Consider the following 24,241-nt stretch of genomic DNA (forward strand, 5'->3'; position numbering starts at 1 on the left):
CCCATCAGTGTTTAACACTATCACCAGTGTTTTAACACTATCAGTGTTTCTCCACCACCAATTTCAAAACACCAATGTACTTTGAAAAAATGAAATAAACATACCACATAGCTTTTATTTTTGTTATTGTCAATATTTGAATTTAACTATTAAATATGAATCTCTCCCACGCAGATGATTTCATTCTGAAGTTTTCCCGACCAAGTTATTTAAAAAGTTTTAAAATTATTTTCCCTTTCCTTCTTTACAGATTCATAGAAAAGTCACTACTATGCCATATTTCTTACCTTAATCGTGAAGGATTATGGAACAGATAGAAGGCTCATGACTTCGACATCGTGGCAAGAGTGGACAGTAAGTAGATACAATACATATCAGTTACAAAATATATATACTTAATTATTAAAATAAAACGGACTTTAATGAATTAGATTTTGATGAGATTATCCGTCTCTTCTTATTTATAGTTTTATATCTAGTGATTATTTTCTGCTGCATAACGAACAAATTTATTAAACAGCTGATGTGTTTGCATTTCTTTTAAAATTATTTTTAGACAGATTTAATTTGAAACACCGTTGTCAGTTACATGTGTTAATATTGGTTTCAATTTTACATGACATATCTAAAAATTTTTTGCTTTTTATTTCCTTGTACGAAATAAAGGAAGTAATGTAATCTCGAAAAATTTCGGATGTCATATTTCAAAGAAAATATCTATTTTGCCCGGTATCAAAGCCTTTCGAACGATGTTTTTTCGTGACATCTGTACATACGGACAGATTAAAGGACTCTTTTTTTTTTTTTTTTTTTCTTTTCAAAACGGATTGTAAAATGGATTTAAAACGGATTCAGAAGAGATTTTTTCGTGACTAATCTTCACTCTAATCGTGCCTATTTCGAGAACATTCACATTTTTGATACTATTGCGATAGGAAGAGCGCATAGCGAAATAGCGTCCAAGCAGCACAAAGGTTGAAGCTAAAGCACGCATTTATCCAATGTGGAAGATCGCCAAGAGGAAGGTTTTGGTTTAGGTCAGAAAAGTTTCAGTTCTCAACAGTCAGGAAAGTTATTACTACTTTGAGAATACAGACAGGAAATACCCGAACTAAAATGAGGAATTAAGAAGCTATTATTAAATTAAATTATAAGGCTGATTTACGTATTTTTTATCTTAAATATATAAATATTGCCACTCTGTTACCCGGCTCGGTGAGTCCACTTTTTATTCTTATATATTAGTAAATTGTGCATTTTTTGCTTTAAATGTGATTGAATTATGTTGTTCTCATGTTCCGGTTAAGGTTTTTTAATGCTTTTAGTTAATCTGCATGTAATAGTTTAAGAATTATCAACAATTTAAAAGTTTAAGTACCGCTAAATCTAACCAGACCTTCATTTGTTGACATTTGAAATTCTTAGTAGAATAGTGAATTAAATCAGTTGGTGCACCAACTTCGGTGTCTTTTTGCTCAGTGGGCCGAAAGTTAACTTTCCATTTTGTGCACCTAAAATTTTGTCTTCCTAGCCGTTGGCTGAATAGCTTGTTTTGGTTCTTATTTTGATTGCAATTCTTTTTAACCGTATTTAGTACTTCGGGTTTTTCTGCATTTTACGAATTTTAATGAAAATTGAGTTTTTATGTAGTTTTGCCTTGCAGCGAAGTGAGAACTGAATTTATTGAATTAGAAATATATCCTTAATGTAATTCGAGGAAATAAGTTTAAATGAAGTGCAGCAAAAAATGTGTATAATTTAATAGGCTGTACAAGGAAATCACGTGGTGTCCACATCAGCTTTTTTATTAACGTCATCAACCTTGGTTGAGTTTATCAATTTAGGGTCAATCTTCCATAAAGATACAAAGCTAGAGATTTTTGGCGATAGGCTTATTTAATGACGGTTATAAAGGCGATATTCATGAAATATAGTAGTTTATTTTATTATTAAAAGCATAAACATGTTGCAAATAATGGCCAAATATTGTCAACAGTTGCTAAAAACCAAGCTCGCACTTCCAAATGAAGGTTAGATTTTTAAAATTTTAGATTTTTGTTCATCAATAAACATTTGGCTTCAACGGCCCTATTAAGAAAAAAAACAAGGCAGGTAGAATAAAAGCTTCGATAACACTTATAAACAAATCAATTCATTTAAATTTGCCATCAAAATTAAGATATATTGATGCAATATACAGGATTTATTCGAAGCGAAAAGTGTACAAAAGCTTTTGTAACTGAGTATTCAATGTACAATATTATTACAGAACAACTTAAAATGATGGAGATCAGAAGTTTTTTATAGACACAAAAGCTTTAGATAAGACTATCTGTACACCAAATTTCCCCTTCTAACTTCATTCTGTTGCAGACCATGATTTAGTACTGCATTTTCAAAAAGTCATTTTCCGAAAATGCAGCTTCTTACCATCATTAGAACAAATCCTGTACTTTGGCAAAAAACCTTAGAGCAAGGGTACGTATATATATATATATATATATATATACGTACGAGGCAATACGTATATTTTGCCTCCGTACATCCCAGTTTTTTATATTTTTACTTCACCAACTGTGTAAAACTCAATAAAATGCTAAGTGTTTGCAAGATCTAGGCAACAACAAAACAGTTCTTCTATTCAGAATCAAAAGTTCAAAAGTCCGATTTCAATCATGCTTAATTAATTCCGATTAATGTACTACAAATAAATTTACGAGTCCATACTGATAGGGAATTATATTTATTACTAGTGCAGAAGACTCAGTGTATAGTATTATATCAAGTATTATTTGTGAAAAGCAAGTAGATCATCTGAATGTGAAATCAATTCGACCCTCTGTGCTATCTCACTATGTCTCGCAGAATTACAAGCATGGAGAAAATCTTTTCCTTTATGGCAGTAAGAGTATTTTATTGTGCAAGTAGCACAGATCGTATCATACAACAAAGAAGATTAGCATTTGAATAAACAGTGCACAGGCAATGACTGCAATCAAGAATCTTTTACTGCAGATAAAATTCTCAGATCAATGTACTTCAAATTCTTTTACTGCGATTTTCCCAGAAGGAATCTATTTGTTAAAAAATGAGGAACTAATGTGAGAATTATAATGAGAGAAACAGTGAAGTTCATTAATTGAGAGAATCAGTTAATTTCATACACTTAATGTAGACTTACAAAGTATTTACTCCCTTCTTTCTGCATGCCGTCGTGGTGTAACAGTAGCACACTCGACGCGTAATCGAGAGGTCCGGTTTATAGTCCCGGCGAGGGCATTGCACACTTTTCACGTCTTTTGCTTCAAAAAGAAACCTAATAAATTCACAGTGTCGCCCGAACTAAAATTCGGTGGGCGATGATTCTTCTTCACCAGGATTTGACGACTGGGCCTCCTTTTTCCCTTTAAAAGGGGGAGTATATAAGGTATTTTCTCTCTCCTTTCTGCATGCTTCGTGGTGTAACGGTAGCACACTCGGCGCGTATTCGAGAGGTTCGGTTCCAGTCCCGTCGGCGGCATTGCTCATTTCGCGTGTTTCCTATTTCAATCCTGATGACTCTACAAGCTGTTCCAGATTATTCGTAGTTTTACTAGAAATTATATACTATGAATAATCTGGAAGATATTATTCCGCGCGATATGGATTCCGCGCGATATGGAAGATATCATTTTATATCTTCCATATCGCGCGGAACTCACATTTTTGATCTGCTCTTTTTAATGTTGTGAAACGAAATCAAGATTTCTTGTCTGACGCCAAATATTAGTTTCCTAATGCACTGTCAGATTAGTAGTTGCTGTACAAATTATCTTGCTTTGCTGAAAGACCTCAGTAAGTCTCCCGAGTAAACACATAACAAATCTTCATGATATCTGATAAAAGAAGAATTTAAAAAATTAGAATTCGATTTCCTTCAAAAGAAAAATGTTAATGACCAGTATCCCTCTCTTTATTTTTAGATTTAATAATCGAAATACTTGTCAACTTCAGGACAGTTTTAGGGAAAGAGTTATTTGGATTTAAATGAAGACTTTGACAAATATTTTTTAGAACATTTAGATAATATATGCGAAATCCCTTTCCTCTGGTGGAAAATTGCTGTGCATGAGATTCCTTTTTAAAGATATATATATATATATATATTACAAAACTGCCGTGTGATGAGATTTTATACCCAAGTTCAAGAACATACCGTGGTCGTGGAAACAAGAAAAATTTCTTATTATCTCTGACTGTACCATCAAGTTTATAAAGCCTTTCTGAAGATATATATGAGGCAGTGATTTTCACCCACAACGTATTTGCTTTTAATAGGAATTTTTGAAAGCAAGAGAGAGGAAAAATTAGCAAACGCCTTCGCCAGGGATCGAACCACGGATCTCTGGAATACTGGCCCAGCGTGCAGAACCACTACACCACGAAGGCACGCTAGGAAGGCGGAAGATATACCTTGTACACTCCCCCTTTTAAAGGGCGACTGTGGTTTTTAGGAGGCCCAATAGCCAAATACTGGGTGAGGAGAATCATCATCCAACACCCTTTTAGTTCGGGAGCAACTGTAGAGACATTAGATATTTTTGGAAGATGGAGAGATGAAAAATTAGTAACCGCTTCGCTGGGAATCAAACCACGGACCTCTGAAAAACCGGCTCAGTATGCTGAACCACTACACCACGAAGTCCCGCTAGAAAGGCGGGAGAAATACCTTATAACATTTTATCATATCTTCGCTTCAAAGTATAAACCCGATAAACAGATGCCCCTTCTCCCCCCCCAAAAAAAAGCCTTGTAAACAACTTCTGTCACTGAAAAACTGGTTTTTTTTTGTATAATCTTGAATGAATAATAATGATGTATGATCTTGAAACTTTGTGTAAAAATTGTTCATTCCGAAGTCAGAATAATTGATTAGAGTAAACAGATATCCCTCCCCCCCAAAAAAAAAATTGCACTAAGCCATGTAAACACTTCTGTCACTGAATAACTTTGATGAATTATAATCTTGGAACTTAGTGTAAAATATTTTTATTAGAAAAATCAGAGAAATTGGTTACACCCCCAAAAAAAGATGTAAAAAAATCAGAGTACTTAGCTGCATTTCATAGATGGTGTTTTGTTTCCCTTTACAGTGCAAATCCCCTCTTGGCACCCCAAAAAAAGATGTAAAAAAATCAGAGTACTTAGCTGCATTTCATAGATGGTGTTTTGTTTCCCTTTACAGTGCAAATCCCCTCTTGGCAAAATAAAATCCGCAGACATAATCATACAAACTGACTGATGAGAATAGCTGAAAATTCACAGAACACAGAAGCCGTTCTTGGAAGTTTTGTTGTTGCGGGAAATATAATAAGACTTTATCTTCTATTATCCCTCGAGTGTAGTTGATTTTTACAGGATGTTGCCATTCTTCATCGAAAAGATCTTTAATTTATCTATCAAATTTAATAATTCTATTACTGATTAATAAATAGAATGTTTAGAAGGTGATAGACGATGTATTTCTTCAATAATTTAAATCTTTATTTTGATTTTGCTATCATGTATTTGTAATTGATATCAAGTGAATCATGTTTAATTTTTCGTAAATCTAATTGGTAATTTTTTAGACTATGTCTAATGACTATTTAGTTTAATTTAGTTTTGCTATGGTTATAAAAGATATTTCTAATGCCATATATGATTTAACTGGTACAGAATTTATTAATTTTAGAATTTATATATTTCAATTATAGAATGTATATCTAAAAACACCAAAATAATTTAAAAAAACTATTAAAAGTATAAAATACTTAGAAATGTCTGTTTTCTGGCACTTAAGACAGGCATCTGTAAGTATTTCATAATGTTTTTACATTTCTTATGCTTTTTAATAGTTTTTTTAATGTTTTTTAAAAAATTTAATTATCATTAAATTAATTAATGGTAATTTAATTTTTGAGATATTATAATCTGAAATTTTATGTGGTCTTCATTTTCTTTTTATCTTTATTCATAAATTCTGAACCCTGAATAAATCGACTCGCCAGCGGCCGGGCGGTAAAATTCTTTGGGGCTGGATGTATGGGCGTTTTGTGGTTTTTCTCATGTGCAACGTGTACCCGAGCCAGTTTTTCTTAGAACATCCTCCACGAAGTCACCCCTCCTTTTAGGCAGATAGCCTAGTGTGCTTTGCTATAATCAACTAAAAAAAACAAACAAAACCTTAGAAAAAAGTTTAAAACTTTTCTACAAACGTATTACAATCAAATTATTTTTATTATAGATTGTTTGCAATATAATAATATTTTATATAATTTTACATAAAGAAATTTTTAAACAAATGTTATGAATGGATATTTTGAAAGAAATATGTTGAATGAAAAATTGTGACTTGTATTATATTTAATTTGAAAAGTATCACTATATTTTTAGTAGTTAAAATTTGTCTATGTAATTTGACAGCTAATTATATAATTTTTTAAAAATACGTCATTTGAGGAACTCCTATTGGAAGAAATGTGTAGTGGCATGCAAAGTAAATGCTACACATGCTAGATTCGATATTTCTTAAAAGAAGGTAATACTTAAGCTGTATGAAACCACAAAATCTTCCAGATTTTGTAGCGTTTTTGTCATTTACATACACATGCACGTTTCGAGAGCATTTAGATTAAACCCCCTTTGGGCTAAAAATCTTTAAAAACAGCATATCTTTAGAATTCCCGATAGACAGTCTCCCGCGCTGGAGATAAGAATATTTTATTCCGTACAGTGTTTCCACTGCTCGCTTTGAAATAGTTGAGTTGGTTACTCAAAAGTTCATTAAAGTTTTGAAAAATATTAAATATAAATTTCGAAATTCAAAATTCGGCCTTCCAGGTGCCCATATTCGGGTGGAGGACTACGTTATTCAGAATTTGATGGCTGTAGGTAGCATCGTTTTTTCAGTGCAAGAAACGTACATATGCTCGTGCAAATTCTTTATTATTTAATTTCCTTAAATATAATACAGGGCGATAGTATTTAATATCAACTATCTGAAAAGTGATTCAATGCTTTTAATGATTCGTTTGGAGATTGCCGTTTGCAAAATGCCGTTTGGAGATTAATAGCCCTTCTGGGCTAACGCTCCTTTGGGCTAAAAATTCAGCTAAAAAAAGTTGCAAGTTCTGAAGTGTTCCTTTCATTATTTCGAATTCAGTTTGTAAGATCTGAAAAAGATTTCTAGTACACGCTCACCATGTTCAGCTGAGCAAATCATTGCTTCACAGAATATGCCTGATATTGATAGTAGAGATTTTTTTTTTAACTGCTTTTCTAACTTCATCGAATATACATAACCAATGAATTTTTTTCTTCGAATTCTAATGGTGTTTATTTAACAGTTTATTATTTATTCAACACCTAACGTTTCTACCAGATCTCAAGAAATAACTGTTGTTCCTTAAGCGCCGTTCCACTGGGGTTTATCTGAGCTAACGGAGTCGGTTCCATGTGTGGACTAGCTCCGCTGTGCCTACAGTTCAGATTTTTCAACTCGCTGCCCTATGGGGAAAATCTGGTTTTGGAGATGGGTCGACTACGTTAGTTGTGTTCGTTAGCTCATAAACCCAGTGGGAACGGTCCTTTACAGTTCTCTATCCTCGTAAAGAATCTATATCATTTCCATATCTTTTGAAAGTCAGATGAGCTTAAAGATTTCACAACGAGTGTTCAAAAATCGCTTCCACAGCTTCTGTGTTGAATGACACATAATGCTCCGTCACTCCCCATATCAGTGTTCTTCAGAACTTGACTGGTACTCTAGCTGGTTCTGTTAAGTTTCGATGATGGAATTTCTTCGGTAATTCCTATACCTTTTATTTCTAATCTCTAAATTGCTTGATAGATTTTCGCCAATATAGACCTTATGGTAGATGTATTTCATCAAATAAACTGTTACTTAAGTAGCGGTTGGGAAACTGCGGCTGAGCGGTAAAGTCGCTAAACACTGGTAGTTCGCATTTTTGTCGTTTTCTTCATCAATAATGCAGATATGAGACAGTTCCCTTAGAAAGTCCTCCACAAAAGTAAGCCTTCCCTCGCGTACTTTGTCATAATTTAATCAAATCATAAACCGGAAATTTGTTTTTTCCTCTAAATCCAGGGTTTCCCAACCCTATTCCCGTGGGCACCTTGGTGCCCGCTAATAGTTTAACGTGTACCCGCAGCTGTGCAATCACAATAAAAATGTTTTAGTTTATAAGGTATTTCTCCCGCCTTCTTAGCACGCCTTCGTAGTGTAATGGTCATCACACTTGGCGCGTATTCGAGAGGTCTGCGTTAAAGTCCCGGTGAGGGGACTGCTCATTTTTCATATCTCCTGCTTGCAAAAAAATTCTAATAACTCTACAGTGGCCCCCGAACTAAAAAAAAAAAAAAAGGTGGTGGATGATCATTCTCCATCACCAGGATTTGGCGATTGGGCTCCCTAATCCCCAGTCGCTACTTACAAGGAGGAGTATATAAGGTATTTCTCCTGCCTTCTTAGCATGCTTTCGTGGTGTAGTGGTCAGCACACTCGGCGCGTATTCTCGAGGTCCGTGGTTCAAGTGCCAGCGTGCTTATTTTTTCATATTTCTTGCTATCAAAACCTAACGTCTCTACAGGTTTTCAATAAAATTCTATGTGAAAGTTTTCTCGTTTTTAATGAAAAAGAAATTGCGTCCAACACAGATACCAACACAAAGCGAAATGCGACCGATCTTTTTATGTGCATGCATTATTAATTTAATCAATTTTAACTGCACCTTGAAAAAGTAAACGGTGCCCGCCGTCCAGCAGATATTCTCGAATGTGTTCTTAGGGGCAAAAAGGTTGGAAACCCCTGCACTAAGCTATGAGAGTATTTTGTGAAATGTCCGAGTAATGTCTTAAGTAACATTAAAATTGCAAGTTGAGTTAACATCTCTATATTCATGTTCATTTATCATATAAAAGGTCATACTTATTTTCATTTTTCAGTTTTTTATTGTGGATTTTCTCGGTTACCTTTTCAATTAACTTTTACCGTCTGATATTACACAAATAGGTCATTATCTTTATTTCTAAAAATTATGTGTATTGTAATATTCAGTCGAAAAATGTTTTGTACTATTGAACACTATTCTGTTGAAGTAATTTAAAACAAAGCAATATTGCTACGTTTATGTAAAGAATTATTGAAGAAAATAGGGGAAAAAAATCTGAAATGTTTCAGATTTTAAATTGCGTCCAAAGGGACGTTTTTTTAAACATTTTGTGTTACCTTTATTTATTAAATATCATGTTCTTTGCATTCAAACCAAAAAATTTAGTTCAATAATAATGTCGCAAAATAATTTTAATTATCTTTAGCTTAATCTTTAGAATAATCTTTAATATTTAGCATAATTTTTAATCTTTAGAATAACCTTTAATCTTTAGAATAAAATATCTTTAGAATTTCTGATATACATTTCTGATGCGCTGGTGATAAAAAGTTCTCCCCCCCCCGTAGAGTGTCGCCATTGGTCGCTTTTAAATCGTTGAGTTTGTTACTCAAAAATTCGTTAAAGTTTTAGAAAATATGAAATCGATAATAAAACAAATTCCAAATTTCAAATTTGGGATTTCAGATGCCGATATTCGCAGTAGGATTACGTTATTCAAAATTGGATGGCTCTAGATACCGTTGTTTTATCACAATGCGAGAAATATACGTACATTTATGCAGATTTTTCATTATTTAATTTCTTCAAGTATAATGCAGGACTCTAACATTGGGTGGCAACAGTTTGAAAAGTGAACGGACATTTACAGGAGTCCGACGCAAAATGCCAAAACGAAAGTAATAGTCCTTCGGGAACTCAAATCCCTTTGGACTAAAAATGTATTTAAAAGAAATGAAATTAAATGGCTATTTAAAATATTTAAAAACAACCGTGTAATCATAAAAACAGGGTTTTTTTTTTTTTTTTTTTTCTGTTTGCGCTTCTGTTTACTCGAGTACCAGCTTCTTCCAAGTAAGTTTATTATTATTACCTTTTACTATTACTAAATGCCCACAGCGCAAAGCCTCAGTGTTCTAATTTGAGTTCAAGTTTAAGTCAAGTACATCCCATAACCTTTTAGCATACTTCCGATATTGAAACTATAGATAAAATTTGATCTCAACAGGCTCGTCTCCGCGCTTACGTGGGTTGGCTCAATTCCCAGCTACGGAAGGAGGAAGGGGGTCGGCGGGTAAGCGACCTGCGCAACGACCTCAGGGACGGAGTTATTCTTGCGCACTTGGTTGCCACGCTCGGTGAGTTTGAAACATTTTATCTGCCCTTTTTATTTGCTTATGTACACCTTACAGCTTTTATTACCTCTTTTTATTTGCTGACCTATGATACAGTTCAAAAAACATTGCATCGATTTGGATTTCTCAGTTGCAAGAGTCTTTTTCTTTAAGAAATTAATTAAAAATAAATTAAATGTTAATAAGACATTAAATGTTAATGTCTTTACAATTTAATGCTAATAAGGAGTAATATTATAGTCTTTTTATTTTAGTTTCAATATCTAGAGCATGAAACATTGATATAAAATGAAGTATTTCAGTTTAATAACATTTGCAATGAAATTAACTGAGCCCCACCGTCTCGAGAGCTGGAGATAAAAATGTTTCTTTTTCCGTACAGTGTTGCCATCGCTCGCTTTGAAACCGTTGAGCTTGTTAATCAAAAATACGTTAATGTTTTACAAAATATGAAATAGATAATAAAACAAAATTCAAAATTTAGACTTCCGGATGCCTATATTCGGGTGGAGACGTACGTTATTCAACATTGGATGGCTCTAGGTACCGTTGTTTTATCACAATGCTAGAAACATACAGACATTCATGCAGATTCTTCATTATTAATTTTTTTAAATATAACACAGGGCGATAATATTTGGTGCCAACAATTTGAAAAGTGAACCGACATTTATAGTGAATCAACGCAAAATGCCAAAACAAAATTAATAGCCCTTCTGAGCTAATGTCTTTTGGACTATTAAAAACTTAATTATGTAATTGACGTTATAAAAGCTTATTTATTGCAACAAGCACTGATGATAGTCCGATTGTATGAGAATATCATCAAATATTCGGTCTTTCATCGACATATTTGGTATGTGTGAACATTCACTGGAGGATATCGACATTTTCCAATTTCGGTCTTTCACGGTAACATATATATACTTTAAATTATATATATATAGAAGTATCTGACATTATGTTTTAGCATATATGCTAAAGTTTAGCTTATTTTTCCATACTTAAAGCATTTCAAACTGAAATCATCATTTTCATGCATATTTACATATCATATAGACGGACCTTGCAATCGTTTAGCCATTGACATAGCATGAAATCATCAGATAAAATTAGAATTTTATATTGATAAATCAAAAACTAATTGTCCTTTATAGGATTCTTTTCCTCTTAACGAGCAACGAGAAAGCTTAAAAGGAGCAAAACAACACAATTAAGGTAATTAATTTTTCAGTAAAAATAAAAATATTCTCTCCCAACTGAACGCATTTAAATATCACTAAATACACTCGGTTGGCATTATACAATCAGCAAAAATTTAAAATAACAGACTGAAAAAAAAAAAAATTAACTACCAAAATGCTGTAAAAACGCAGAACACTGCACCTAAATTTAACTTGTATTCTTTTCCTATAACCTGCCACCTGTAACCGCACAAAAACTCTGCAGATACTCAAGAGATATCACAATTAAAAGGAAACTTACATCACAGCATAAAATGGTATAAATGTGGTGAAATTTTCTAACGCATAGCATGAATTGCTCGTGAGAAATACAAACATTGTATCCAGGAGGTATTTTAGTTTAATTCTGTTTAACATAAAATCTTGAACCGTGAAATCTTGAATCGTGAAACCAAACCAACGCGGAAGAATATACTTCGATAATTTTAGTTTAAGTATAGCCAAAAGTTATAACCAGTAAAGGATGAGTGAGTGAGTGAGTGAGAGTTTGTTGGCGCAAAACCAAAGATGATTAAAATGCGACTAACACAGGATGGGATGATTACAAATGATGAAATTAAAATACAATAAATAAAAAAAAGTGGACAAATGTACCAAATTCAGAGCATGAAGTCATATAAAAACAAGGTAAAAGCACACATTAAAATCAAAGACACAATCTTCAAAACAAATTACATTACGTAAAAGCAGTCTCTTTTAAATAATAAAATAAATTACAATTAGCCTCTCTTCCGATCAAACGGTCGAGAGGTAAGTCACAGTTATTAAAATGTTTCTGACGAAGACTATTAAAATATGGACACTCAAATAAAATATGACGGACAGATAAACAAACATTACAATTTGAACAACAGGCTCATTCTCAGCTTTCAAAAGGTAGTTATGTGTCGCTCTAGTGTGACCAATTCTGAGGCGAGTCAAAAGAACTTCCTCCTTAAGATTTCCAGCAAAATTCCAATGCTCGATTCTAGGCTTTACATTTCTCAACTTGTTGTTAAGCTGTACGTCCCGTATTTGTTGCCATTTTCCCCGCATCTTCCCCTTGATGACACAGCAGATGTCTCTAAAAGGGATGAGGCGACAGGACAGTTCAACAGCAGATTTTGCTGCGATATCTGCAAGCTCATTTCGTTTTATTCCCGCATGTCCAGGATCCCAGCAGTACGAGACTTTATATCCTCGAATTGTTAAGTTTATATGAACCTTAAGAACATCCACCACCACAGGATTCTGAGTGTTGGGAAGAGCTTCCAACGATTTAAGAGCACTATATGAGTATGTATAAACTATGAACTTTTTGTGGCAGAGCTTTGAGATGTACAACAGACCATAATATATTGCAGTTAGTTCAGATGTTAGGACTGAGAAAGCATGGTGCAGGCATCTGCCCTCTATGTAATCTTCAAATACAAATGCCATCCCGACATGATCATTTGACTTGGATCCGTCTGTATATATCGGGTAATAACTGCAATATTTGTGCCTGTGCTCAGCGAAGAGTTGTCTGTAAATGATCTCGTTGGTACCTGCCTTCACGTGATGCTTGAAAACATCAAGTAACTGAATTCGTGCATTTTCCCAAGGTGGGATTTCAAAGTTCTGCACTGCTTGGGGGCGCATATCAGAGAGAGAAAGTTCCTCAATCACAGGGCGAACTCTTAAAGGAAAGGTAGGAATATACGATGGAAGTGTTTCAAATAATGTGTTATACACATTATCAAGTAAGCACAGCTTATTACGATGTTCAGGTTGCGATAGAATATTAAAATATTGCAAAAGTGACAATTTCTCACGCCTCAGATAAAGTGATGGTTCGTTACAGTCAACATACAGGCTCTGGACAGGTGAAGTCCTGAAAACTCCTGAACAAATCCGCAGAGTTTGATGGTGAATAGGATCTAGTTTTAACAATACTGATGACCGGGCGGATCCGTAAACAACTGAGCCATAGTCCAGTCTAGAGAGAACAAGCGCTCTGTAAATGCGAAGCATAGAGCAACGCTCTGCACCCCAGGAGGTGTTCGCCAACACTTTTAAAATATTTAGTATTTTTAAACACTTCTTTCTAAGGTTTAAAACATGAGAAAGGAAAGTTAATTTTTGGTCGAACGTCACTCCTAAAAATTTTACTTCAGGCGCAACTGGAATAATTGTACCATTCAGATATAACTCAGGCTCAGGATGGAGACCTCGCTTCCTACAAAAGTGCACGCACACTGTTTTCTGTTTCGATAAAGTAAATCCCTGTTTGTTTAACCATTCTTGGATCTTATTCAGAGCCATCTGCAATTGCGTCTCTACAAATCTCATGTCTGCCCCTCGACAGCTAATCTGTAGATCATCAACATATAGAGATCCCAAGATGGTGGGAGGAAGTTCTTTTAGTACAGAGTTTATTTTTAAAACGAACTGGGTTACATTAAGTACACAGCCTTGAGGCACGCCCTCTTCCTGTTCAAAAACATCCGACAAAACAGAGCCAATCCTTACTTGAAAAGTTCTAGTGTTCAAGAAGTTGTGAATGAAAATTGGTAGGTTGCCGCGCAAGCCACGCTCATGAAGATCGCGAAGTATACCGTATCTCCATGCCTTATCATATCTCCATGCATAAGCTTTCTCAATGTCGAAGAATACCGAGACAAGGTGACTTCTTCTTACAAAAGCTTTTCGAATGGATGTCTCTAAGAGGAGCATGTTATCTACGGTTGTTCTCCCTTTTCGAAAACCGCTTTGATAAGGCGATATAATATAATTCCTTTCCAAGAAGTAGACCAGGCGGCTATTTACCATTTTTTCAAACAGCTTGCATACGCAACTAGTAAGGGCAATTGGCCGATAGTTGGAGGGATTTCTTGGATCTTTCCCTGGCTTAGCAATAGGAATTACAACAGCTCTTCTCCATGCACTGGGAAAATTTCGCTCCTTCCACACTCTTTTGTAAAGAGTGAGAAGGGCAGTCAGTGACTTATAGGACAGATACTTTAGCATTTCGTAATTCACGCCATCAAGACCCGGAGAAAACCTATGTGTCTGCAACAAAGCTCTTAATTCAAGCATAGTAATAACCAGTAAAGGGAAAAAGGAAAGAGGAGTACTATGTTGATAAGATAAAGTGTACTGTATAAAATGATAAAGTAACTATAAATGTTTGTATATGTTACGGCGAAAGCCCGAAGTTCGCCAATTCCCGAATTGGCCGGCCATTTCGCACATTGGCAGGGGTGTGTGGCCAATGTCCGATGTACTGGAAAAGAATAGCGTATATGCGACTTTGGCCGCCCACTTTCCGATGTGCCCGGAACTCCCTGGCCAATATTCGATGTGCTATATTTTCAGTGTACCTGGCATCCATGTATCAAATCACGAATCTGGTAACGCGTTAATGTTTACTGGCCCGCCAAGTGAATAGTTTCGATTGCGGGTTAGTATGTTTTCCCCGGATAGGTAAGCCCTTTCAATATTCGTTTGTTTTTTGTTATACCATGGATCAAACTCAGCTTCAAGAATTTGTACATGCTTTCCAAGCACAGCAACTAAAATATTTCGAATAATTTCTCCTAACTCAAACTTCTAATGGCACTGAGTGGTGCTCAGTGCCATTAGAAGGTGCCTCAGTGCCATTAGTGGTGCTCAGTGCCAAAGTACTGTTCAACGGTCCATAAATCCAACTTCTTCAATCATTTGAAAATTTCGATTCTAAAAAATGTCATTTAACCCTTTGCGGTACAGTTTGTCTGGTCTGGATATGTTGAAGGTATTCGTGATTCATTTTTGTTTACTGTTACAACTTCGCTGAATCGAGACGAGCAGATGAATAAAACAGAATTAAAGTTCTTACCTTAATAAAGTGTAATCCACGCTGCGGAGGTAAGGAACACGATCATTGTATTAGCAAACACAAAAATAACATATTTGTTTGGTATTAGAAGAAAAAAATATAGCGATGATTACAAGCGTTGTTTACTGTCCATTACATAACGCGAGAAGTGAGTCATACAAGGAGAGAATGTTTCTCCTTCCTTCCTGTTTTTTTTTTTTGGATCAAGTCCAATCACAGTTAGCGGGGGTGAGGGGGAAAACTAACGTCGGAGTTGTACAGCTTCATCGCTGTCATTATGAATTGCTCCACAATCTCCCACTCGATGAACTGGTCTGTTCGAAGTAAGCCCGATTCCTTTCAATAGAAATTCCAGCTGTTGTCTGGGCAAACGTTTCGTGAACATGTCTGCATACATCATTTTACTGTTGCAGTGTATTAATTTAACAATCCCTTGATTTTGTAGATCACATACGTAGTGATATTTCACATCGATGTGTTTGGTGTAACTGCTTCCTTTCTCTTTTCTGGAAAGATTTATGCATGATATATTGTCCTCGAATACGATGTTAGCTTCCTGTTGAGCGAAACCTAAATCTCCCATCAGTTGTCTAATCCATTGTAGCTCCTGCAATGTTAAGGCTAGACCGATGTATTCGGCTTCTGTCGAAGATAGGGCGACACAATTTTGTTTCTTGCTTCCCCATGATACCGTACTGTTTCCTATTTGAAATATGTGGATGTGGATTTTCTGTCAGAGGTATCTCCTGCCCAATCAGCGTCACTGTAAGCTTTGATGACTGGTGCACCATTGGATTTTAGATGTAATTTGTAATTAATTGTCGCTCTCAAATATCGTATGATTTTAATGATACCGTTCCAGTCCGATGTTGATGGATTTTCTACTTTTCTGCTAAGTATTCCAACAGAATTTGCTATGTCAGGTCTTGATACTGTTGCTAAATATAAAAGTGCTCCCACTGCTTCCCTATACTTCCGATTATCGGGAAAAAAGTCATCCTGGTTGTTTTGGTTCTTCGTAAAATTCGTAGTCATGGGTGTATAGCTTAGTTTCTTTGGTGACTCTCCGTCGAATTTTTCGATCATACTATTAATCTTGTTAGCTTGATGAAGTTTAAAGCTTCCGTCTTTTTCTCTTTCGATTTCAATTCCTAGATATGTAGACACTTCTCCAAGATTTCGAATGTCGAAATATTCTTTGAGAATTCATTCAATTTCTTGAATTGATTCACACTTGTCGCTCGCGACTAATATGTCATCAACGTAAACGATTATGTAAGTTCTTGCGTTTTTCTCGATTAGTGTGAAGGAACATGGATCAGCTTTCCTTAAACGTATCCTTGTTTGCGTAGGATTTCAGCTATCTTGTGATTCCAGTTTCTGGCTGCCTGTTTTAGTCCGTAGATACTTTTATTCAGTTTACAGACTTTATTTGCTTCTGAAGCAGAGATGTAGCCTTCTGGTTGCTTCATATATATATCTTCTTTCAGATCTCCATATAGAAAAGCTGTTTTTACATCGAAGTGATTTACGTGCATTTTCTTTTGAGCTGCTATTGCCAAAATAGTCCTTATTGTTGTATACTTTACGACTGGTGCGAATGTTTCGTCGTAGTCGTGCCCAATTTTTTGGCAATATCCTTTAGCTACTAAACGAGCTTTGTATCTGATAACATTTCCTGAAGCGCCGGATTTTGTTTTAAATGTCCATTTGTTTCCAATTGCTTTCTTTCCTTTTGGAAGATCGACTAGTTCCCATGTTTTGTCCCTCTTCAGTGCTTCCATTTCTTCTTTCGTAGATTTTAACCACAGTTTCTTTTCTTTGGTAGGAAAAGTTTGCAGTTCTTCCCAGTCTTTAGGAACTTTGATTTCTTCATTCTTAGCCATGTATGAGAATCTGTTTGGTGGGATTCCTTTAGTCGTTCTGTGAGATCTTCTCGGTAATGGGGGAATTTTTTCTGTTTCAATTACTTCCTCTGTAATATCATTTGGACGTGGTTCTGTCAATTTATTTTCTTTAAAAGGCCATTCTATTTCCTCGTGCTGATCATTTAATTGATGAGGCATTCCTTCTTTTTTGTTTTCATCGAATATTACGCTTCTTCTGATCACGACGTTGTTTGCATGTGGCAGGTAAATTCTATATCCTTTAGTACGGTCACTATATCCAACAAGAATTCCTTTTTCTGCTCTTTCGTCTAGTTTGCTTCTTTTCTGCTTTGGAACTCGACAATAAGCTGTGCTGCCGAAAACTCTGATATGGCTTAGATTCGGCTTCTTATTATTCCATAGTTCATACGGTGTTTTTTTAACTGATCTTGATGGTAGCCTGTTTTGTAGATAGGTGGCTGTCATTACGGCTTCACCCCAAAATTCTCTTTTGAGTCCTGAATCGAGTAGCAGGCATCTTGTCATTTCCATTAAGTATCGATTTTTTCTTTCTGCTCTACCGTTCTGTTGCGGTGAATATGCTACGGAGGTTTGATGTTCGATTCCCTCTTCCTTTAGATAGTCTTCAATCTCTTTGCTTGTATATTCTCCTCCATTGTCTGTTCTTAAGACTTTTGGCTTCTTTCCAAATTTGTTCTTCGTCATGGTTACAAATTGTTTCAACTTGGAGATAGCTTCATCTTTTGTAGCTAGCAGGTAGATCGTTGTGTATCTCGAATAATCGTCGATGAATGTTATGAAGTATTTCTTTCCTCCTAGTGATGTTGTACCGATTGGTCCACAAATATCTGTATGTATCAAGTCTAGAACTGATTTTGCTCTATAGTTGTTTAGCTTGGGATACGGCAATTCAGTCATTTTGCCTCTGATACAGCATTCGCATTCTTTTTCCTTTTTGGCTTCTCCGTCAATTCTTATTCCGGTTGCCAGGTCATCATTCTTTAACCTCTTGATTGCTTCATAATTTCTATGTCCTAGCCTTCTATGCCAAAGATCTATACTATTTTCTCTTCTTTCTGCAGCTGCAATTTTGGCTTTTCTTCTTTGCAATTCAACTACGGTATATAAATTTCCTTCTGCTTTAGCAATTCCTATGGTTTTATTTTCTTCTTTATTCTGCAAATATCTTCTTCAAATTCAACTGTGAATCCTTTCTTTGTAATTTTTCTTACGGATATCAATCCTCCTTCTAGGTCAGGAACGTACAGAACATCTACGAGTCTCACTCCTATTTCGTTATCTTCGTCGTCTGAACAGTATAAGTATCCTTCTCCTATACCTTCGGACTTCATCTGCGTGCCGTTAGCAATTGTTATCTGCTCAGTTTTGCTTCTATCCAATTTGGTGAAAAAGTTTATGTTATCGGTCATATGACAAGTAGCACCTGAGTCAACTGACCAGTTTGAGTTTTGAGGTTTTCTTTCTCTGGTGACTTCGAACGTGTAATTCTCAATCTTCTCATGATTCTTATCTTCATTTTCATCTTCATGTGTATCCTCGTTTACAGCAACTTTCGTTTTCTGTTTATTTCCATAATTTCCTTTATTCGTTTGCTTTTCATTCTTGAAAAATGAGTTACTTTCGTTTTTATCTTTTTCTTTGTGGTTATTTAAAAATCTGCACTCTTTTTCTAAGTGTCCTATTTTTTTGAAATAATTGCAACTTCTTTGATTGAAATGCTTGAATTTTGTGTTAAAATTCGTTTTGAAGGCAGTTGTTTCTTCTGCTCGCGTGACTTCTTTTCTTCTCAGGCATTCGTCGATGAGTTTCGTTTTTACGTATTCCAGCGTTAGTTCTTCTTCTGGGGGTGCTTCTAAAGCTGTAATGAGATTTTCGTAGCTTTTTGGTAAGCCGCTTAGTAAGAGCGCTGCAATGTGACTGTCCTTTATTTCTTCACCGATTCCTCGCAGTTCGTCTACGATTTCGAGCATTTTGTTGACGTGTTCTTCGAGTTTGTATTCGTTTTCTTCTTTTAACGTATACAGCTTTCTCAGAAGGTAAAGTCTGATGGAAAGATTCTCTCTTTCATGTATTTTCTTTAATTCATTCCATATTTCTTTGGCTGTCGTTTTATTTCTTATGTGTACGATTTGGTTGTCTTCTACGAGTAAACTAATGGTAGCTTGTGCTTGTTCATCTCGTTTTCTCCATTCGACGTTTATTTCTTTTGGTGTATCATCTGCTATTAAATCCCATAAATTTTCCTTTTTCAGGATCATTTCAAGTTTGTATTTCCATACTTGATAGTTGTTATTGTTTAGTTTCATGATCGAATATTTATTTTCGCAGCTAGTAGCCATTTCTGCTTCTGTATTTCGAATGCGCAGTACGCAACTATGCAGTTTTGTTTCGCTTTTGAAGACAGGCTTGGCTTTTCCTTTTTCGGATTATCCAGCGATAATTTATGGTAAAGTATCTTTTCTGTTTTTTATTCTTAATGGCTTATCTCGATATATTTTATGCGTTTAGTTAAAGTAAACATATTTTCGGTCTCATAATCTTTTGTTGAAGGTATTCGTGGTTCATTTTTGTTTACTGTTACAACTTCGCTGAATCGAGACGAGCAGATGAATAAAACAGAATTAAAGTTCTTACCTTAATAAAGTGTAATCCAAGCTGCGGAGGTAAGGAACACGATCATTGTATTAGCAAACACAAAAATAACATATTTATTTGGTATTAGAAGAAAAAAATATAGCGATGATTACAAGCGTTGTTTACTGTCCATTGCATAACGCGAGAAGTGAGTCATACAAGGAGAGAATGTTTCTCCTTCCTTTTTTTTTTTTTTTTTTTTTTTTTTTTTTTGTGGATCAAGTCCAATCACAGTTAGCGGGGGTGAGGGGGAAAACTAACGTTGGAGTTGTACAGCTTCATCAGCGGGGGTGAGGGGGAGGAAACTAACGTCGGAGTTGTACAGCTTCATCTCTGTCATTATGAATTGCTCCACAGGATACACCTAAAAATTTCCTTCTGTACGCACAGAAAAATTGAATGAAAAAGGATTAATAGATTACTATAGGTTACTCTGAACCTTCTTTATTTATAGTATATGGCAGCTCAACACAAACCAGTCCATATATTTTAGCCATGTCTAGTTTTTTAAGACCTTCATTTTTCAAAGAAATCTTGCAGATTTTTTTAGGTATAAAAGGAATTGTTTGAAAAGAAATTTCTATGTTATTTTTTTGGCTGTATGCTAATCTCCTTATTCTATACTAGTTTAAAATTTTTACCTTGAAATCGTCCCAAAAATCAAACAGCGAACCCCAGGTGTTGCCAGACCGCGCTCACCGATAATCTAGGACAACTGAGAGTCTGCATTCTTTGTTTCTCCGCGTCTCATCGGTCATTGATAACAATGCTCGTTTCAGCACTCTTTTCGAAGCTCTATTCAACGAGTGTGCCCACTTTGGGCACACCCACAGAATTAAACGATAAGTGCTATCTGCACAAAATTTTGCTTGTGTACTCCTCTAAGCCTAATTAGACTGCCTACCCTTTTTTTTCTTTTAATCAAAACTCCAACTTTAAAAGGTAGCGTGCCGGAAAGGGTTAAATATAAAAGATTTGAAAATTTTCTTGATATAAAAGCAACTAAAAGCAAACAAAGAATCTTGTGCTCTGATGCTTCTTAACGCTTTAAGGACCATTGTTCCCAAATGGAAACATCATATTTAAAAAATTACCGAAATTTTAAATTTATTAATTGAAGTTAACTAATATTTTAACACATCAAATGATTTTTTGAAATAAAATTGGAGTGATCTTTATTCCGAAAGACGATCCTAGGCGCCTAAGAGGGGCGGATTCGTCGGGAAACTCTTCTGTGGCAGCTATAATGTGATTATTGGTATACAAACACTCAAAATTTGCTCATGACCTTTATCTTCTGACTTTGGCCGATCGCCCCCAACGACTTCATATAACAGTATATTATCTCGTTGATCGCCCCACGCGATTTCGCGAACTGGTTGGCCAAACCCCGAAATCAAGAAAAGATCGGACATTGGCCGATCATTGTGAGGCGATATTGGCTGTTTCGCGATTTGGCCGTAACATATACATTAGGAAGACGCAACTTATGAAATGATACGAATAAGATAAAAAAATAGCTTTGATAGGTTTATGAGCAGAGCACAAGTCACTGTGAAATTAAAGAAATTCCTCGTTGGATTTTTGAATCAAATGACAGTATTATTAAAATCAAAATTTGAAAGAACGATTTCAGAAGACTATCAAGAACAAAAGTTTCAGCTTAAGAACAAGCTATGAATAAAACTAAAGTAAATTTGTTGTCACGAAATTTAACAGAAAGATAGTCGTTTCGAATGAAGTTATTGTCTTTTTGAATAAAGATATCTCATACTGAAAGACCGCGTTGTACAAATGATATATATTTCCTGCGATGAACAGGGTGAATCAGTACGTTGTGTGATCAGTACGTTGATCGTTATGTTATGGTTTAAATATATAGTACACTGAGATGTAGTGAAGAAATTATCAACATTATGATATATTTTACAGCAGTTACATATAATATGGCATGAGTGGTTGAAACCACTGAATACTAGTAGTTAGGTCCCGGTTTAGTTGATTATGGTAAAATACATTAGAACTATTTGCTTAAGGTAAGGGATGCCTTCGTGGAGGACTTTCTTAGGGAAACTGGGTCGTATACACCTTACACACGACAAAAACCTCAAAAACGCCCATACAAACCGCTCGTTGCCTGGAATTAAAATCAGGTTAAAACTACCAGTGCCCAGCGATTTTTAACATTCGGCCACTGACAAGGTCCTAGTACTTAGTTCCGGATCTGAGTTTCAGTGATCAGGCTGGCTTGCATGGCATTCCCCCCCCCCATGCGTATCGTGAATACCAATCAGTTTCCTTTAAAACAAGGGTATGCGCACCCCATAATATTTATGAAAAATTTTTGGGACCCCCGTAAGCATTGCGCAAATCTGACACGTGTGAAACTATCTATTTTCAGATACATTATGCAAAAATAATATTTGATAATTGTAAAATTATTATAATAAGTTAAAGAAATATCAAAATTGCTAAAATTTTTGGCGACCCAAAGTTTCAGAAACACTGCTTTAAAACAACCTCTGCAAAGGCGTCCATTTTCTTAGGCAGATAGCTTCTGTGTGCCTTGTCACAATCAGCTAAACATGTACCGAATTAAATAAGAACTGTCCAAAAAAAAAAAAAAACAGCAGTCCGCATGCCCAGTGAAGATCAGCTGCAATAACAGTGTATTTTTATGTAAACACACATAAGTAACATGAAAACAATCATTAATATAGGCAAAGCATAAGTAATTTGATGATTTTATTTCTAAAAGTATGAACAGAAAATTTAGTCAAACATCGAACATTGATTGATTTCGAAAAAACTATGAAATTGTTTCTAAGGTTTCAAGTCAATATATATATATATACTTTTGGTTCAAGATCCTGAGCGATTTCAAATTATATGAACAGCAATTGAATGTGAAATTCTAATTTCACCTGAGTTAGAGATATTTCACCTGCGTTTGCGACAGTTATTCTGATGCTCAAAAATATATCATATACATGTGTAAAACTGGAAATATTAACTATTAGAAGATTCCATTTCAGAATAAAAGCACAGAAAAATCAGCTTGAAACTTTTATGTATGTCGGCGATTAGGAATTTTATTTTTATATAGTTGAGAGATCGGGACATATTAGTCTAAAATGATCATATTTTTCCGAAACCAGTGCGAGACAAAACAGTTTCAGTGACGGGGGAAAAAAAAGGAAACGTTTCAGGCACAGTTTTATCCTTTTAAGCAATTAAAAATACTAAAATTTCTCAACCTGTTTTAATTTTTCTATTTTTCTCAGTTTTTGAAATAAGCAACATTGATAAAGTTTTGAGAATGACAGAGTTTGGGCGAGACTCCATCCTTAATGGTTGACAAATTTTACCAATATTATTTCATGAAGTATTATGTAAGTGCCTTCCTCATTAGCGTTAAGTACAAGTCATATGATACGGATTAATTTAGAAATGATGCAGTTTAGATATGGATTTATTATAAGCATGTAACTATTTTTAGGAGAGAAAAAGGAAATAACGAAATTAAATAAGAGAAAGCGTAAGAGCAATTGCAAATTAGATATTATTTTTCATATTCTTACATACATATACTCGTTATGGATATATCTTTCACGTTTTATGCGTTACTATATTTTATAACTTTTTCCATTTTCTTGGTGCTAATTTTAACGTCATTTGTCGATGAGACAAATGGAAGTGATTTTAAAGTTCAGTATCATATAACGCAGATAATATTTTCCGATGCTATATATGTTGAAATTTTGCATATAGGATATGTAATATGTAGTTGGGCATCTCCCATTTTAGTTGCAATCGGTCTTTTATTTTTATTTTTTTTTAATTTAAATTTTTATTTTTATTTTAGTCATTTACTTGCTAATTTCTCAAAATTCCACTTGTTTAAATTTATTTTTCGTAATTCACGGCATTTGGTTTTTCCTTTGGTTTTGAATTTTACTTTTACCCTTGCCTACATGGAACGAAACACGAATTGAATAATTGAAGAAATAGGTTTGGAGGCAACTTTCCCTTGATAAGTCTGTCTCCTGCCTGCTCAACAATTATTCACTCATGCATTTTTATAATTTTTAGGATTAATTTTTTTAATTAATAATTTTTTATAATAATTTTTTAGGATTAAAAAATTTTTTGAAATTATATATTTGTTCATGGATTTTGATGCTTGCACTTGATTTAAATATGTTCTCAGAATTTAAATGATATTGTAGATTAGTTCGCAGCAATAATTAATCATTTATTTGTTTGCAATTAAATTTCATTAACTTTTAATTTGCTTTTTACGAATAGAGAACGTTTGTTAAATTCAAAT

The 24,241-nt window shown here is 34.7% G+C and overlaps 1 protein-coding gene across 2 annotated transcripts in view; it reads left to right on the top strand.

Moving 5' to 3' along the window:
- Positions 1-250: 250 nt before the first annotated feature.
- The window catches only part of LOC118200470 (dixin-like), a 138,407-nt gene continuing 114,416 nt past the window's right edge, over positions 251-24,241 (top strand). For both annotated transcript variants that reach the window (XM_085817722.1, XM_085817721.1), the window contains exons 1-2: positions 251-354; positions 10,159-10,288. In XM_085817722.1, coding sequence (XP_085673848.1) covers positions 325-354; positions 10,159-10,288 — 160 coding nt within the window. In that variant the 5' untranslated portion in view covers positions 251-324. The remainder of the gene's footprint in view (positions 355-10,158; positions 10,289-24,241) is intronic.

Source organism: Stegodyphus dumicola, chromosome 5 (assembly GCF_044657685.1).
Source record: "Stegodyphus dumicola isolate Sdum_Otavi_A_Nest chromosome 5, ASM4465768v1".
NCBI classification, from domain to species: domain Eukaryota; kingdom Metazoa; phylum Arthropoda; class Arachnida; order Araneae; family Eresidae; genus Stegodyphus; species Stegodyphus dumicola.